The 16,941-nt window shown below is 54.9% G+C and overlaps 1 protein-coding gene across 15 annotated transcripts in view; it reads right to left on the reverse strand.

Annotated features, from left to right (window-relative positions):
* The window catches only part of SHANK2 (SH3 and multiple ankyrin repeat domains 2), a 684,346-nt gene that overhangs the window by 11,860 nt on the left and 655,545 nt on the right, over positions 1 to 16,941 (reverse strand). For 6 of the 15 annotated variants that reach the window (XM_074401825.1, XM_074401822.1, XM_039470825.2 and 3 more), the window contains 4 exons: positions 10,756 to 10,886; positions 8,702 to 8,813; positions 7,746 to 7,766; positions 3,751 to 6,157 (listed from right to left, as the gene is read on the reverse strand). In XM_074401825.1, the coding sequence (XP_074257926.1) occupies positions 3,751 to 6,157; positions 7,746 to 7,766; positions 8,702 to 8,813; positions 10,756 to 10,886 (2,671 nt within the window). The remainder of the gene's footprint in view (positions 1 to 3,750; positions 6,158 to 7,745; positions 7,767 to 8,701; positions 8,814 to 10,755; positions 10,887 to 16,941) is intronic. The other 9 variants (XM_074401828.1, XM_074401830.1, XM_074401823.1 and 6 more) reach the window with 2 other exon arrangements.

Below are 16,941 nucleotides of genomic sequence, written 5' to 3' on the forward strand. Positions count from 1 at the left end.
TTGCCCAGAGAGAGGTCTGTGGCTGCGAGGAGACAGCCCTTAGGCAAGGGGAACAGCTTTTTGACCCTGGCAGCTTTGTCCTGGGCCCCCTAGTGGTGGTCCTGACTGCCCCCCTTGTCCTCGTCAGTGTGTCCCCTGGCTGTGGTGCACCTCCACAGGGGCTTTGCCCCAAGTGCTCAGCCTGGCGAGGTCGTTAGATCTGAGAAGCAAGGGCAAGGGAGAGAGTTGAGCCTAGTTTAGTGCCTACAGCAAGTGCCCTGCATTTTGTCCTCTGGCCATCCTGCTTCTAGTCCAACTCTGAGTATAATCCTTGGGCAGGAGCAGGAAGCACAGACATGGCCTCTGGGAGTTTGGCAGTGCCAGTGAACCCCTAGTGACTAAGCCTGCTGTTACCAGCTGCAGGGTGACATCCTAGTGACTAAGCCTGCTGTTATCAGCCTCATGGTGACCAAAGAGCTTGGCCTAAGGGGAGGCGGAGGCCTGAGAGCAGCCCTGCCTGGGGCAGTCTCAGCCTTGCAGGTGGTGTTGGGTTCACCAGTTGGCTGTCCCTTCCAGGGGAATCCCTTGCTCCCATGAGGTCAGGAGTCAAACCCTGAGCCAGCTCCATGGGGTGGAGGTCTAGTTTTGCAGCTTCCTGTGAAGTACCCCCGGCTCAGTAGCTTCACTGCCCTGCCTTCGGGTTCCTTGTTTGCACAGTGGGAATAATTACAGCCCCTGGCTCAGGGGTGCCATGGAGTGCAGTGCCTGGTGTTTGGTGACTGTTTTGTGTCATAGGTGTGGACTCCTGTTCTTCCTGTAAGAGAGCTGGACTATAAATAACAAGACAGCTGGGAGGCGGCTGTTCTTGGCAGCCACGTGTGGGCTGGTGGTAGTGTGCTGCAGCTGCTTTCCTTCAGAGTCCAGCAGGATTCTGCCCTGAGGTCTGCTTTGAGCCAGCCCCCACCCAGGGTCACCCCGGAGAAATGCAGAGCAGAGAAGCCCTGGAGACACTGCAAGTTGGAGTTCCATCCCCCTGTGGGTGCCCAGGAGCTCACCCAGCCTGAGGAGTAGATAGGACGAGCTGTCCCGCTGCCATTCAGGAAGAGGTCCCCATAGACGAGGTCCCTGGACTAAGGGTGGAGTGCTCAGGGGAGCACAGCTTGGTGCAGGATGCCCCACTGGCCTCAACAGTGGGTTCCTTCCTCCAGCTCTAGAGCCATTCCCTTCTAGCTCCTTTCTTACTGTAGACATTGCTAACAAGGGGAAGTGAGGGTCAGGAAACCCCAGCCTGTGTCCCAGATCTGTCTCCTGCTGGCCGTGCATGTGGACAAACCACTTAACCTTTTAAAAATGGGTGTGACTTACACCTACTCCCAGGTGTCATAAAAATTACCCACCCGTGTGAAAGTGTTTTGTAAAAATGTGAAACCCTAAGATAAGGCCTCTTAATTGTAGCTTACACATAGAGTAATGATGGAAGACCCACGTTATTATGTAATGGGGAAGAGTAAAACTAGTCAGTTTTTAAGATTTTTGGCTGGGTGCAGTGGCTTATACCTGTAATCCCAGCACTTTGGGAGGCTGAGGTTGGGTATGAGCCACTGCACCTGGGAGGTTTGCTTGAGCCCAGGAGACTGAGACCAGCCTGGGATACATGGCAAGACTCCATCTCTAGCAAAAAAAATTAGCTGGGTGTGGTGGCATGTGCCTACAGTCCTAGCTACTCAGGAGGCTAGGTGAGGTGGGAGGAGTGCTTCAGCCCAGAAGGTATAGGCTGCAATGAGTCGAGGTCACATCACAGCATTGCAGTCTGGGTGGCAAAGCAGCAGCCTTTCTCAAAAAAAAAAAAAAAAAAAAAAAAACCCCTCGAGGCTGTTGAGTGTACTCGTAGGTATGTATGTACATGTTCTTCAGGGCTCTCTCCTGGTCTGGAGGCGCTGTCTGAACGTCTGCAATGTCACTGTGCTGCCCTCTTCCAATGCCAGCCTATCGGTACTCCTCTAGAGGAATGTGTGGCATCCGAGTAATTTATTTACATCCACATTGAAAAATAACTGGGAAAATTGTGGCTCTCGGTCTGCATCTCCAGCCCCAGCTGTATGTGATGTCACTGATTAATGCACTGAGCGGCTTAAATCAGACGCTGGCCCAGCAGGGGTATGGAGAGAGGCTTCATCAGTCAGAATGATGAAACTCTAGATCAAATACCAGTGGGAGAGACTGAAGATGCTGTTGCCTGGGGAACAGCAAAATGGTGCACCCCACAGGGAAGGAGAACCAAGAACCATGAGCCATTGCAGGAGTCGGGGGTCTCCCAAAAGCCACAGACCACTGAGGGGCCCTCGTGTGGTTTGGATCTGTGTTCCCACCCAAATCTCACCTGTGAAATTGCAATCCCCACAATGTTGGAGGAGGTGCTGGTGGGAGGTGATCAGATCATGGTGGGGGAGTTCTCATGAATGGTTTAGCACCATCCCCCCCCCAGGTACTGTATATAGTTTAGTGAGTTCTTTTTTTTTTTTGAGATGGAGTTTTGCTCTTGTTACCCAGGCTGGAGTGCAATGGCGCGATCTCGGCTCACCGCAACCTCCGCCTCCTGGGTTCAAGCAATTCTCCTGCCTCAGCCTCCTGAGTAGCTGGGATTACAGGCACGTGCCACCATGCCCAGCTAATTTTTTTGTATCTTTAGTAGAGACGGGGTTTCACCATGTTGACCAGAATGGTCTCGATCTCTTGACCTCGTGATCCACCCGCCTCGGCCTCCCAAAGTGCTAGGATTACAGGCTTGAGCCACCGCGCCCGGCTAGTGAGTTCTTGTATAGTGAGATCAGGTTGTTTAAAGAGAGTGTGGTACCTCCCCAATTCTCTCTTGCTCCCCTTTGCCTTCCATGATCATTGAAAGTTTCTTGAGGCTTCTTCAGAAGCCGAGCAGATGCCAGCATCATGCTTCCCATACAGCCTGCAGAACTGTGAGCCAATGAAACCTCTTTTCTTTATAAATTACCCAGTCTCAGGTATTTCTTTATAGCAGTGCAAGAATGATCAAGTATAGGCTCCTTCCAGACAGCCTCAGACAGAACCCTCTGGTTGCGTCTAGAAATGACTCCTGACTTATTCTACCTTCAGTTCCAATGGAAATAACGTAAACCCTGCACGATACTGTGAAGGGCCGATGTGGATACAGCTGAAGGCTTCTGCCCCAGGATAGGATGGGCTGGCAGAAAAGAATGTATTTCACTTGGAGTTCACCAGTACAGCCATGACCCAGTGCCTCCCTAGCCTGCGGACCTGGTAGTGATGGGCTGGGGAGAAGAACCCACACGTGCAATCAGACACCTGCACCTGCCGCCCACCCACATGCTGCCCTCTTGGGGCAGCTAGTCTCCTGCAACCAACTTGAAGCTTGGTTTGGGCTTTGGCGAGGCTCTAAATGGCCTTCTAGGTGGTCCTGGCAGAGATCTGGAGGGCACAGAGGAAAGAGTGGAACTTCTCTTTGGAAGCCAAGGTGGGGAGGTTCCAGCAGCCTCATTTCATTACAAGTCTTTATGAGGGAGTGCTGTGTCCCACCAGGATGGCTTTGCTCATTACTTGGCTGCGCCGGAGTCCAGGAGCATGAGAAAAAGAAGTGTTGTTATTGCATTAACAGACGTGGCCCACACAGGCTTTACGAATTCCCCTCGTGTCCGGCGGGGCTGTTCCCTGAGGGCCTTTCCTGGTCGGCAGGGACAGTACACATGGAGCGGTGTGCACCTGCACCAACCGCAGACTTACCTTGGAGCGAGGCTGGCGGACTTGGCTCCCGTCGGTGAATCCAGTCCTTCCCCCGGCTTTGCTGATTTCTCTCGGTTCATTTGCTGTAGGATAGAGTTCAATTCACTAATCACGTTTGCCTTTGGGCCTGAGAGAATCGGGCTTTTGATCTCTGTGACGTCACCCCACAACTTGGAGGTCCTTGGCTGGAGAATCTTGGCCATCCCGGGCTGGGCACTGCCTGGCGGGGGCGGGGGGGCGGGCGGGGGGATAACAAAGCTGTCTACATCCTCTTCCACGAGTGCGTCTTGATAAAGTGCATTGCTTTTGTGAATGATGGGCTTCACTTTTGGCTTAGGAGGTACTGGGGGTTTGTCAACCATAAATGCTTGCCCATCTGCATAGACTGTGCAGGTGTCCACGTTCTCTCCACCTTCGGAAGACAGGGTGGAGATGCTAGACACGGTGGAGATAGTGCTGGTCGTCTCGAGGTGGTGGTCGCTGCTACTCCGGCTGTCCACCTCCTCGATCCCAGAGTCGGCGACGGCGTCAAAGCTTTCAGGGGGTGGCAGGAATGAGGCAGGCAGACAGTTTGAAAGACTGGCTGGCTTCTTGCTGTCTGCAGAGTTGGTTGGTTGGCTGGAGTTCAACGCAGGGGACGGAGGGGTGTCGTTTTTCTTCTGCTTCACTAAGTCTGTGAGAGCCGGCACAGAAGCTGCCCGGTCATCGGGGATATCAAAACTATTTGCAAATTCCAGGGGAGGAGGCAATGGCTCTGTAAAAATAAAATCCTCATCCAAGTCCACGGATGCCAGAGGGGGAGGAGGGATGCGGAATGGCAAAATCACCGCCTCTTCCATGGAGCCCACCGCCACAAGGGCTCTGCCGGGCACGGCGGTGGGCTCGGGGGCAGCGGAGATCTGTAAAGCACCTTCGGTTTCGGAAACACCTTCTGGCACCCCGGACGGCGAGCCGTCCGGCTTCACCTCCACATCTGCCTTCTCGTCCTCTTCCTGCAGGGCGTTGTCCAGCTTGGCGGCGTCCACAGTGTGGACCATCAGCAGGCCAGCCGACTTCTGCTGGGACGTGTCCATGATGTCGATCAGCATGTTCTTCTTGTCATCACCCTTCCGGTCCCGGCCCAGGTCGGTCTCGTACTTGTTCTCCGTCTCCTGCCGCCTCAGGGGCCCCCGGGTGTTCGGCCTGGCAGCTGTAGGGAAGCCGGCATCCAGGTTGGGCCGCATTTTGGTATCAATGTAAAGAGGTTTGTTGAGGTCGGCCTTGGGGGCCTCCCCTTTGGGTCCCTGCTGAGACTCCTTCATGGCTCGGTCCCTTGCGGAGAGTGCCAGGGCCAGCGGGGAGCTGGGATCGAGCAGCCGTCCTGTGAGTGGGTGGACGTAATTCCCAGGGCCGGCTGTGCCGCCGCTCGTTGGGGGCACCACTGGGCTGCTCTCAGGCCCCTGGGCTTTGGACGTGGAATTCAGTGCCCTCCCAGCCTCACCCTGAGCACTGGCCTCGGTGCCACCCATGAAATGGTTTTCGGGCTCCCTGGGCACGGCGCCTGGCATGGGGGACGACAGCTGCTCGGCGCCATCCTCGTCAGCAAAACTCTCCTCCTCGGGGAACATGGAGGGCCGTGTCCGGGAGGCAGGCGGCCCCAGGCCCACGTCCTCGTCCCCCAGGTCTGTGGAGAGGAAGGCCGGGGAGTTCCTCCTGGCTTCCAGCCGCTTCTCCCTGTCGCGGACGGCTCCGGCGATGGCGGCGGCAAAGGGGCTGCTGACGGTCAGGCTTTCGTCGGGCCGCAGCTGGCCTGGTGGCTCCGGGGCCTGGGGGTCGATCTCCATGCTGCTGCCCTGGCTGCTCTTGCCGCTGCTGCTGGTGGACGGCTCCTTCACGATGATGGTCGGGATGGGGATGGAGCACGTCTTTTCGGGGCTGTCCTCCACGTTGGACTGCTTCACCAGCATCCCCTTCCGCCTGGCAGGCTTGGCGGGGACGTAAACGGCTTTGCTGGCGATCTTGCCCACCTCTGAGTACGGGTTTTCGGGCATCTGGCCCCTCTTGTTGCGGAAGTTGGCCTGCGGGCCAGCGTTCCGATTGTAGAGGTCTTCAGAGTCCAGGGAGTAGCGGTCCAGCTCTCTCCTGAAATACATCCCCTTCTCCCTCATCATGGTGGCCACCGTGTCGGACCTGGTGGCGGGGGACATCTTGGCAGCAGAATTCTGATTGAACGCAGGCTTAATCGTCCCGTAGACTCTTGGAGTTGGGGACTTGGGGCAGTTGTAAGTGGTGGGGGAAGGTGGTGGTGGGGACGGGGGCACAGACTGTGGTGGAGGGGGGATGTCCTCGGAGGTATCCGGCATGGACAGGCTTCTGGTGAACTTCAGCATTGGAGGAGCCAGAAACTGCCGCTCTTCCTCTGTTATTCCTACAAGTAGAAGACAGGTTTAGCTTCGGGTCACAACAGTAACAAGGCCTGTGTTCCTAGGAATGTGTGATATGCTACGTCCCCACAAACTCAGAGTCAGATGATGAACGGGTGTTGATGAAACACAGCACAAGCCACAATGTTGAGTGGTTAGTCACATGGCCCGCTGTGAGCCAAAGGACAAGAAAGGGAAGCACAGAAAGGCACTGGGGATGCTGTGAGTGAGCTGCGGTGGGGCCTTTGGGCTCAGGGTGCGGCACGGAGTTGTGTGAGGCCAGGGCAGGAGGGCGCCTGACGCTGAGCTGTGAGCTGCTCTGCAGGCCACGCGGGCAGCTCGCCTGGGGCTGCACATGCATGTGTATGCGCATGTGTGCTTGCGCTGGCACTGGGGGCTGGGTTGGCTAGACCAAAAGGTATCCTTCCGCCATGCCCCTTCAAGTGTGGTAAGGGCTCCTTGGGGGTGTTGTTAGGGCAGGGGCTTAAGGCTGTCACCTGTCCATCTGAAATGAGAGCAAAGGGTTGCAGTTACTGCTGTGTTTATGTGGCAAGGATGGTGTGCAGTCCTCCATCCAGATGGCACTTGAGCCCTGCGGCTGCCCAGATGTACAGGGAGGCCTCTGGCACCCTGAGTGCAGCCATCTGCCCACCGTTGGCCCTGTGTGTTCTGGAAGGAGGTGCTTTCCTTCTAGGGTCATGTGAATCCTTCTGTTGCCTGACTTCACTGGGCCCCACTAAGGGTTCTGTGTGTCCTGGAGTTCTTTGGACCTGCAGAGAGATGGGTGGTTGGGGCTTGCCAGCTCAGAGGAGGGGCTGTGTGGGCTCCGGAGCCTGTGACTGAGGGGCGAGCCCAGGTTCTTTTAAAGACCCTGGCCTGAGCCCGGCCTCAGTGAGCCCCTTCTGTGTCCCCATGGCAGCCCTGGAACTAGTCCTGCCCGAGACCATCTGGAGCAGTGGCTGAGAGCCCAGTGGCCCACCATGATCGTGACTGACCAGGCTTCAAGTGTGGCTGACCTGGCACAAAGTCCAAGTCATGTTCCATGAGTTGACCTCATGAAAGGACGTGAATGTTGAGTGTGGGGGGATGCGGCTGAGGTCCTACGACAGCCAGCAGTGGGGCCTGAGGGCTCTCTGGGTATGTTGCCTGAGTGTGACTTTACAAACTGTTCAGCAGCTCAAGACACAGAAATGTCAACAGGAGCACTGGGGGAGAAGGGAAGCAAGACCCGCGCACGCACACACACCGACAGACGCGCGGCACAGGGGATCTCATGTCGGGGGCATGCAGGTTTTTCAGAGAGGTAGCAAAATAAATTACTTAAATGAAAAAAATTCCCAGGACAAACTACAGTAATTTATTCCAATGAAAACTTCCATTCGATAAGGGTATTCCAAATTTAACATACTCCTTGTGGGAGGACATTTTGGCATTGCAAAGATGGGTCATTCAAGGCATTCTCCATTGACCAGTCACTACGAGTTGGTTGCCTGGCAGTTATGTTCCCAAGGAGTACTAATTTAAGAATACACCTTATAAAGTAAACTGGGTTACATTCAGATTACAGATTCCAAACCATAAGGGTTCACTGACCTGATAGAAAGATTCTGCTGTCTGACAGGAGGAAATCAGCTGTTATTAACCAGTAACCGCAAGACAAACACGCAGCTCTCCCCGAGTTTGCTGGTGCGGGGGAGCTTTAAGTGTAGCAGACACCACCTCCATGGCCACTTACTGCCTAGTGACTGCCTACAGTCATCTGCCTGAGACTCACAAGGACACTGCGCTTTCACAGAGCAGCCCAGAGGTATTTCCAGAACACACAGGACAGTGCCCCTGGGCTGGGCTGGGCATACCAGAGTCCCAGGGCTGCCCCCACAACTCTCACAGGGCAGGGGCCTTAGCTTCTAACAGAATTGACACAGTAAAGGCAATGCTGAATTATCTCACAAAGGACTGTCTCAAAGGGTTGTGTGACCTTGTCTCAAGGTCAAGTGTACCTTTGCCTGCAACAGAGTCAATAGGAATAGTTGTGACATTAAGAAGAAAGGAAGGCAGTTTTCTGCAACACACAGTACATTATTTCATTAGAATTTGAGACCCTGACCTGGCCACCCTTGGAAGTATATCTGCTGAGCTCATACTCCTGGGCTGGCGGTGGCTAGGGAGCACAGGGAACCCACTCACCCTTCCCCCCCCTGAGCAGGGCAGGGTGGAGCAGGGGGGCTAGTCCAGACCACCTCACCCACCCTCCCCTTTACCCTGCTGGAATTATCACAGATACTGGGCTTCAAGATTATACAAGGCACCCTGGAGTTCGTATCCTTCGGGGTGGATAAGTTTCATGCCACTCAGGTGTTCCAGTGGCTCCCTGGTGAGCAAAGTCAGGTTTCTACCCTCTGGTGGGTGGGCTGGCAGGGTGTTGCTGGGGTGGGATGTCAAGAAAGCTGTGGCAGGCCCGGGAGGGCGGGGGCAGAACTCCCAAAGGGCTCTATGGCCGTGTTTAAAAGCCCAGGGCAACTTCTGTGGGTGAGTGCCACACTTCTTACCTATTGATTTCTGCCTTCGCATCGTACCTCGAGGGAGGCCCAGAAATGGGGCTTTTGGGCTCCCAGGAACAGTAGGTGTCATCACGGCGATCCCTTGGCGTTCGTACACAGACTGCAAACCAGAGAGCCCAGGGTGAGACGCAGCCCTGGCCAGCCCCCTCCCACAGTCACAGGCCCCAGAGGCCACAGGGGAACTTCTGCTGCTGCAGCTCCCACAAGCTGCCTCTGGAGCCGTCTCAAGTCTACAGCACTGAGCGCCCAGGAAGGGCCCTCTGTCGGCACCTTTCCTATTGGCTGCAGTGCTGTTGGCCTCTGACCCTGTGAGGACAGCAGCATGCCTTGCTCCGTGGAGATGTGGTCTGCTGCAACGCCATTCGCCAGAGCAGCTGGACAGACACGTCTCTCTGAGAGAGGGCCAGGCTGGATGTCCTGCGGGAGAGGGCACAGAGTGGTGGGCAGTGGAGTCTGGCCTGTGTCCATACCCCCCCACCCCCCGTGTGCCATGTGACCTTCAGGTCCTTACACAGGAGCCAGCATTTCCTCTTTCATAAAATGGGCTCATGACACCAGCCCCACAGTGTGCGCGAAGGCCAACTAGGTGCCGTCGCTGTATGGGCGAGTGCGATGTGCCGGCTAGCTTGTGCAAGCCCCAGGGCTGTTCAGGGTTACAGCTGGAGTCTGCAGCAGCAGCGGGTTGTCCCCAGCTTCCTCCCTCCTTGGCCTGTTCCAGGAGGAGCCCAGGGCTCCCCTCCTCCACCTTGGAAGCAGAGTCCTGGTGCTGCCCACCCTTTTGCTGCCCCAGGCTGCTGATTTGTCTGCCAAGTTGAGATGGTTCAGGGCCCCATACTCGTAGGGTTGGAGGGCAACCCAGGAAGATATCAGGTGTAGACGCTCGATGGAAATGTCGGTGTGCAAGCTTTCATTACTCCAGCTTGGAGATGCAGTTTCCATGCGTCCGCAGCCTCTGTCTCACTATGTGGCCCTGAGGCTGGGGAGGAAAGTGGGACCCTTTGGGGAGGTCAAGGGTACTTGTCTCAGACACCCCACAACAAGGTGGGGCACATGGGCGCTGCAAAGGACTGGGAACAAAATGGGAGGCAAGGATGGGCAGGCCTGGAGGGGCAGGCCCTTGTGGAGTTCAGAGGTGATGGGAGGAGGGGTGAAGGCAGATATTTTCATTTAAATCATTAACAGTCATTTAATGCACATTGCAGAAAAGCCTTGTGGTAAATTTATAATATTTATGGGTGCTATTGTTCAAGAAAAGGCACAGTGAGTTAGTTTGATACTGGTTCAAAGAGAATACTAAACTAGGCAAGCAATCAGGACAGGCAGGCAGTGCCAGAATCCAACATCAGGCTCAAACGGCTGCCTCTGGAAAACTGAGAAGCAATCCAGGGGTCCAGGAGGCCAGGCCTTGCCCAGGAGGTGCCCGGGGGGAATCGAGCAGCCTCTGCCCTAGGCCCTTCTCTAGCTGTCCCTCCTGACTGCCCAGGGAAGGTGACCATGGCACGGGCAGCCTGCTCTGAGCCGGGCACCCACTGCACCCAGTACACACTGAAGCCCTTCATGGCACTTCTGGCCCCGAGGACAGGTGTTGCCCAGAATCTTGGAGCATCTGGGCTTGGGGCACTGCCACATGGGATGTGGGACAGATGGCCTCTTCCAGGCCGGAGCATTTCTGTACTCTGGGTGGACTAGGAGCCGAGATTCCCTCTGTCTGAAGAGCGCGTCAAGGCCTCTCACATCCATCTGCTCACAGGTCCTCAGCCAAGTATGATGGGGGATGCCTTCAAGGCTCGGGGTACTGAGTGAGCAGAGGCAGGCAGTGTGGCAAAGGAGGGGCAGGGTTTGGATGCAGCCTGCTCTGTCCCCCAACTGTGAGTCTGCATGGACCTGGCTGTTTGTTCTATGGCCATTTAGATTGGGGCCCCATCTCTGGACAGCACGAACCAGACATGAGAACGTGTGCACCTCAGCTGCTGAGACAGCCCACCCACTTCCTGGGTCACCACCCATATCCCCCTGCGTGGTCCCAGGACACTGCCACTCACGTTTATGTCCGAGCCTGCCGGGAAGCACCGGCTGCTGGGCCGCTGCTTGATGGTCGCCACCCTCGGCTCCACGGCCATGTTCTCAGCAGCACGGGAGGGCTTGGAGGCCGGGACTATCTCCTCAGGTTTATCTGCAACACAACCACCAGGATTGGAGCAGCAACACCAGCGGGGGAAGCTGGGTGTAGGTAGGAAAGCGCATAGGTGCAGCAGCCACTCCAGCGTCCAAACTGTGCAGGGGTGTTTGTCGTTGCTGTAGGGAGCATGCGTATGCCTCTGCCACATGCATTCCCACCAAGGCACGGGCTCCTGCCCCAGACCCTGCCCTCAGGGGCATGTGGAGGGACACAGAAGACGCGCCACAGCTTGGCTGCCTCCTTGGAAGTGCTCAGCCCAAGGGCTCAAGCCTTTTAGACCATAGCCTTTTTTTTGTTTGAGACAGAGTCTCACACTGTTGGCCAGGTTGGAGTGCAGTGGCGTGATCTTGGCTCACTGTAACCTCTGCCTCCTAGGTTCAAGTGATTCTCTTGCCTCAGCCTTCTGAGTAGCTGGGATTATAAGCGCACGCCACCACGCCCAGCTAATTTTTGTATTTTTAGTAGAGATGGGGTTTCAACATGTTGGCCAGGCTGGTCTCAAACTCCTGACCTCAGTGATCCACCCACCTTGGTCTCAAGATGCTGGGATTACAGGCATTTGGGCCATTTCTTTAGTGGAACTACTTTATTTTTACTAACGGGATTTATTCTTGTGAGGGTTGACTAAATTGACTTTTGAAGCTTATTTATTTATTTATTTATTTATTCATTTTTTATTTTTTTTTTTAAGAGACTCAGAAATGTGGTTTCTTTGTAACTGTGATGACCAAGACATGAGGACCTGCCACCCATCTCCAACTTGGAGATGCAGTTTCCATGCGTCCGCAGCCTCTGTCTCACTGTGTGGCCCTGAGGCTGGGGAGGAAACTGGGACCCTTTGGGGAGGTCAAGGGTACTTGTCTCAGACACCCCACAACAAGGTGGGGCACATGGGCGCTGCAAAGGACTGGGAACAAAGTGGGAGGCAAGGATGGGCAGGCCTGGAGGGGCAGGCCCTTGTGGAGTTCAGAGGTGATGGGAGGAGGGGTGAAGGCAGATATTTTCATTTTAATCATTAACAGTCATTTAATGCACATTACAGAAAAGCTTTATGGTAAATTTCTAATATTTATGGGTGCTATTGTAGTGTGGGTGTTTAAGAGGCCAGGGCGCTCACGGGCCCCCAGACGTTAGTAAGTGTTGCAGAGGGAAGTCTCCATTTATTTTCCCCGAAGCAGAACCTTCCCATTTCCTTTAAAAAAAAAAAAAAAAAAAGCAAAAGTTCAGTTATAAGGGATCCTTAGCAATTAACAAATTTTCTAAAAAGGACATTTACAGCCTTTTTTTTTAAACTTGAAAACTGAAGCACATCCTAGAGGTACCCTGATACCTTAGCTTTATCTCAGGGTGTTGGGGATGGCATAAGGGTGTCTAGGGATGTTCAAATGCAAGTGCCCGGGCTACTGAGACCTGTAGAGTTGGTCTTCCAGTCCCGACGTGCATTCTGGAAAAGGTGACCCCAGCTGCACTTCTGGGATGTCACTGGGTTGGGACAAAGCCAGTGTGGTGCCTGGTGGGTTTACCCCATTCTAAGCCTTTGAAACAGCACTGGCTTTACTCCCCAGGAGAAACAGGCCCTCTAGAACATTCTGGCTTTTCCTGGTCATCCTAAGCCCACTCTTGGTGTCTGGTGGCCCCCCATGAAGTATATGTTAGGGTCTTGCCCAGACTTTGAGCCCTAAGGCCATTGTGAGGACTTCAGAGCTGACGAGAATGCAGGGAGGAAGGCCCACATCTCCAAGTTGTTCTCCAAGATGAGATGGAAGTTCCCTGTCATGGCGGCTTCTCATGGGGAGCTGACCCACAGGCAAAGCTCCCAGAGCCACGGCACTGCACATGGTTGTCCAACATGAAGGCACCGGCCTCCTGTCGAAAGCCCAGACCAGAGGTCCCCACAAGAGGAAGTTTGGGGAGAGGAAATGGGGGTGTGCCATTATCTCAGATCATCTAGGCATAGGGGACTGCCACGTGGGATGTCCTCTGAGCTAGGCGCTCTGTGATGGCCGCTCAACCTGGTGAGCAGCTGAGATGTATACAACTTGGACACCTGTGGACACACTCATGGTAGAGTCGGATGAGGGGCCTGGTTCCAGTCCTGCCCCCACCAGGCCAGAACCTCAGGGCAGTTTATACTTCTTCTTCTTCTTTTTTTTTTTTTTTAAGACAGGGTTTCACCATGTTGGTCAGGCAGTCTTGAACTCCTGACCTCAGGTGATCCACCCGCCTTGGCCTCCAAAGTGCTTGGATTACAGGCATGACACACCCGGCCAATTTCTTCTTCTTTAAGATGGAGTCTCACTGTCACCCAGGCTGGAATGCAATGGTGTGATCTCGGCTCACTGCAACCTCCCCCTCCTGGCCTCAAGCAATTCTCAAGCCTCAGCCTTCTGAGTAGCTGGGACTACAGGCATGTCCACCATACCCAGCTAATTTTAGCTAATTTTCGTATTTCTATTAGAGACCAGGTTTCACCATGTTGGCCAGGCAGATCTTGAACTCCTGACCCCAAGTGTTCTGTCTCAGCCTCCCAAAGTGCTGGCATTATAGGTGTGAGCTACGGCACCTGGCCATACATTTTTAAAGAGTCCTCAGACAAAGAGGCAGAAGCAAAGGAAGGAGAATGTGTAGCAGAAGTTAATGGCTGCCACACCCAGCATGCTTACCATCCGGCCCTTCAGGGAGGTGTTTGCCAACCTCTGGCCTAGACCATGTTTGCAGTTGTCAGCAAAATGCCAAGTGTTCACACAAAGCGAGAAAGCCCCTGCCCCATGGTGTCCAGGCAGCCAAATTTCCCCCGTAGCACTCTCTCCCTTCATGATCAGGTCCAGCTGATTGGCCCTGCAGGCTCACTGGGCCCAGTGCTGCGTCCCTGCTCCATGATTCCTGCCACAAGCCCTCCTGACCCTTTGACAATGGGTCATGCCTCTAGTGGATGCTAAGCACCTGCTCCTCAGGGAACTAGTCAGGCATGGTAAGAAACCCCTGAATCTAGTCTTACTTGGCAGTGGGGACATTCTGGCTGGACGTGTGACCCAGTCCAGAGTCGTGCTGTCCTCGTCTGCATTCAAGGCCCTCCTCTCCTGCCCTCCTCAGCCCAGCTCCTCTAGCTGCAGCAGGTGCTGTGTGGCTGTCTCGTCTCACATTCCCTGTTGCTGGGTCCCTGTAAGTCTCCCTGAGCTGCAAGGGCTGGGTCCACCTGCTATGGTCCCAGCAATGTGCTTCCTCCAAGGAGCCTTTCCCTCCAAGGACTGGGCTGGGAGTCCTTGGATGGCTAGGGTCGAATTTGTTTCTGTGCAGGTCTCTGCACCTTGGCCTTGCCTGTCAGCTTGGCTACTCCCCCTTGACTCAGGATCAGGTGACACTTGGTGATCTGCTTTGGCTGGCTGTGACTTGGAGATGCAGCTTGGTCTGTCCCTAGAAGCGGGGGTGCCAGGCAGTGGCCGTCCAGTTTTGCCTCAGGTGAGATGTGGCCACTGGTGGCCCCTAGAGTATTTTTTTCAAATGAAACAGGTTGAGATGTGTCTCTGGCGTCGGAGAGTTATGTGTCCCACAACTGTGGAGAGCCAGGGCACTGCAGGGTGGGACAGTGCTTCCTGACAGTGCTGGTCTGGGCCCCTCCTCTGACCCCAGTGGAGGGCAAGGTCTGGGTGGGGTGCAGCAGCATGTGCCTTCATGAACATGATTAGAATGGGTGCCACCAAGTTAGGTGATGAGCAGCTGGGGCCTAACAAAACATCCCATGGGGGCATTCCAGGTAGTGAGCTCTGGGGGTGTCCACAGAATCCAGCTCACCTGGTACTGTGCACAGCTGCAGACAGGGAATGGTGCCTTCCTGGCTGCCACCTGCCTGTACTCGGGCCTGGACCCATGGAGATGCAGGAAGGCCTATCCCGGGTGAGAAGCCCTGGGCATCCCTCCTGGCCGGACTTCCAAACTATGATAAGCTCAGAGGCTAAGGTGGCAGCCGGGGCTGAAAAGCCAAGGTGAGGGAAAGTTGTCGGCGTTGAACACTGACAGGGGGCAGACCCAGAAGGTGCAGGAGGGCCGAGGCCCTGCAGGGAGGCCTGGGCGCAGGTGGGTGTGGGAAGGCTTTGGCCAGGCTCAGCTGTGCTGTTAGGCCGTCTCTGGGCACATCAAGGAGGGAGGGACTCTTGAGCGTAAAAGCTTTCCTGGGATTACAATTTAAATGAGCCGAATCTTCGAGAAGCTCCCCTTTCCAGCTGGGCCCTTCCAGAAGCCATGCATCTGTTTCTTCCGTATTAACAAACCCCATAGCTGATGGGGCTGGTTCACTTCCATCCACTACACACTGAGGGTTCACTGCCAGGCTTCCCCGGGGCACCACCTCAAATCCTCACGTGCCCAGATTGAACAGGCTGCAGGCTGCGATTTTAAGACCTCAGGGCCTGCGGCAGGCATCCTGCCAACAACACCTCATGTAACTGTGTGCCCGGGGTGAAGGAAAGGTGTCCTGGTCAGTAATGACAGCTATCCTTCAATCAGGTGGAAGTTGGGGCCCATCATCTCTTTTCTCATCCTAATGAGAAGCTGGCTGTAGTGGAGGGATTGTTCCCACATTGAAAGGAAAACATTTCAGGTCTGAGATGAATAAGGCCATACAGGGGCAAACCATGGGATCAGGTGGGAGCTGGGGCTGGTATTGGGGGTCTCCTCAAGCCTTGTGCCTGCCATGTGGATGTGCTGCTCAGCCAGCAGGAGGCTTCTTTACCAATGGCTGGGTCACCATTGGCATGCTCTGCCTCTTCCAGGAGAAGCACGCAGCAGGGTGGGCACCCTTCCCATTATCCTAGTCACCCCATTGGAGGGTGGGGTTGGTCATGTCATTGAAGGTGCATCCCTCCAGCTGTGGCCACCTTGACTATAGACATCTGGTCTCTGTTTTAAACCTTTCCCTTCTTGCTTCCAATCCCCAAACAAATGTTCTTTTGAACCAGAACATGTGAGAGCAACTGGGCTTGTTGGGCTGGTAGGGTCAGGGGCTAACATTCCTTTTTAAGTTTGTGTAATTCAAAGGAAAAGAGGGAAAATCCTGCATTGCTCCATCACTGGGGTGCAGGTCCCCTCCTGGCCCTTGCCTCTTGGGGATGTGGCCAGTGGGAGCGAGCTGGTCTGACTTGCTCAGTCCCTGTCTGGGAGAACTTATACCAGGATATGGAGACTCTTCAGAAAAGCCACAGGACTGCAGATTCCTGCTTCTCATTCTAGGCTCCTAAGGATTATGCTTAATTTATAAAAGCTCAGAACTAGGTCTTTATTCAGGGACTCCAGATGAAGCGGATTAGTGAATCCGGCCCCCAGCAGTCTTAGAATGAAGTGCTCAGTGTCTGAAAATGATCCTCAGACAGATTTGAAACTGTCAAATCCCAAAACACTCTAGTGAGAAGCTGATGAAGATGCTCCAGCAGTCACCCGTGTTTCAGCCATCTGAGCAACGTGCATTTGCTCTAGTAGACACACGTGATGCTGACCAGACACTGGAAGAGTGTGCTCTGGGAGGGGAGGTGGTAGGTTTGTCACTTGCCTGCCCTGCCTGTCACCAGGGCCCCCTACCCTGTGGGCTGACTCTGGACCACGAGCTGCATTCAGCACAGGTTCCCCTGTGAGGGGGCAGGAAGCAATGTGCCCCATGCCCTGTGCTAGAGTAATCTTGCCACTGCCCTGTATCCTCAGCGAGTCACCGAATCAAGGAGTAACACAACCCCAGCATCCATACTGAGGCCAGGAGGCCCAGGCCCACACGGGCACCTGGTGGCTGAGTCTCCTGGTTCCCCGGGTAGGAAGTGGACGCTGGACTAAAATGATGCTAGGTCCATCGTCTAGCGAGTTCCTTTGCCTGAGGCCACGCAGCAGGCTCAGAGCCTGGGAGCCAGCCCCACTGAGGAGCAAAATGCCCAGCTGTTTCTCCGTCGACTCATCAGAACCTTCTGGGGAGAAAGCAGCAGACCAGACCCTGTTGAGGACTGCGGGGGCTGCTGCAGCTCTTCAGTATTCCTAGGACCCGATTCATCCTTCAAGATGATCCAGGGAC

Source organism: Saimiri boliviensis, chromosome 6, assembly GCF_048565385.1.
Source record: "Saimiri boliviensis isolate mSaiBol1 chromosome 6, mSaiBol1.pri, whole genome shotgun sequence".
NCBI classification, from domain to species: domain Eukaryota; kingdom Metazoa; phylum Chordata; class Mammalia; order Primates; family Cebidae; genus Saimiri; species Saimiri boliviensis.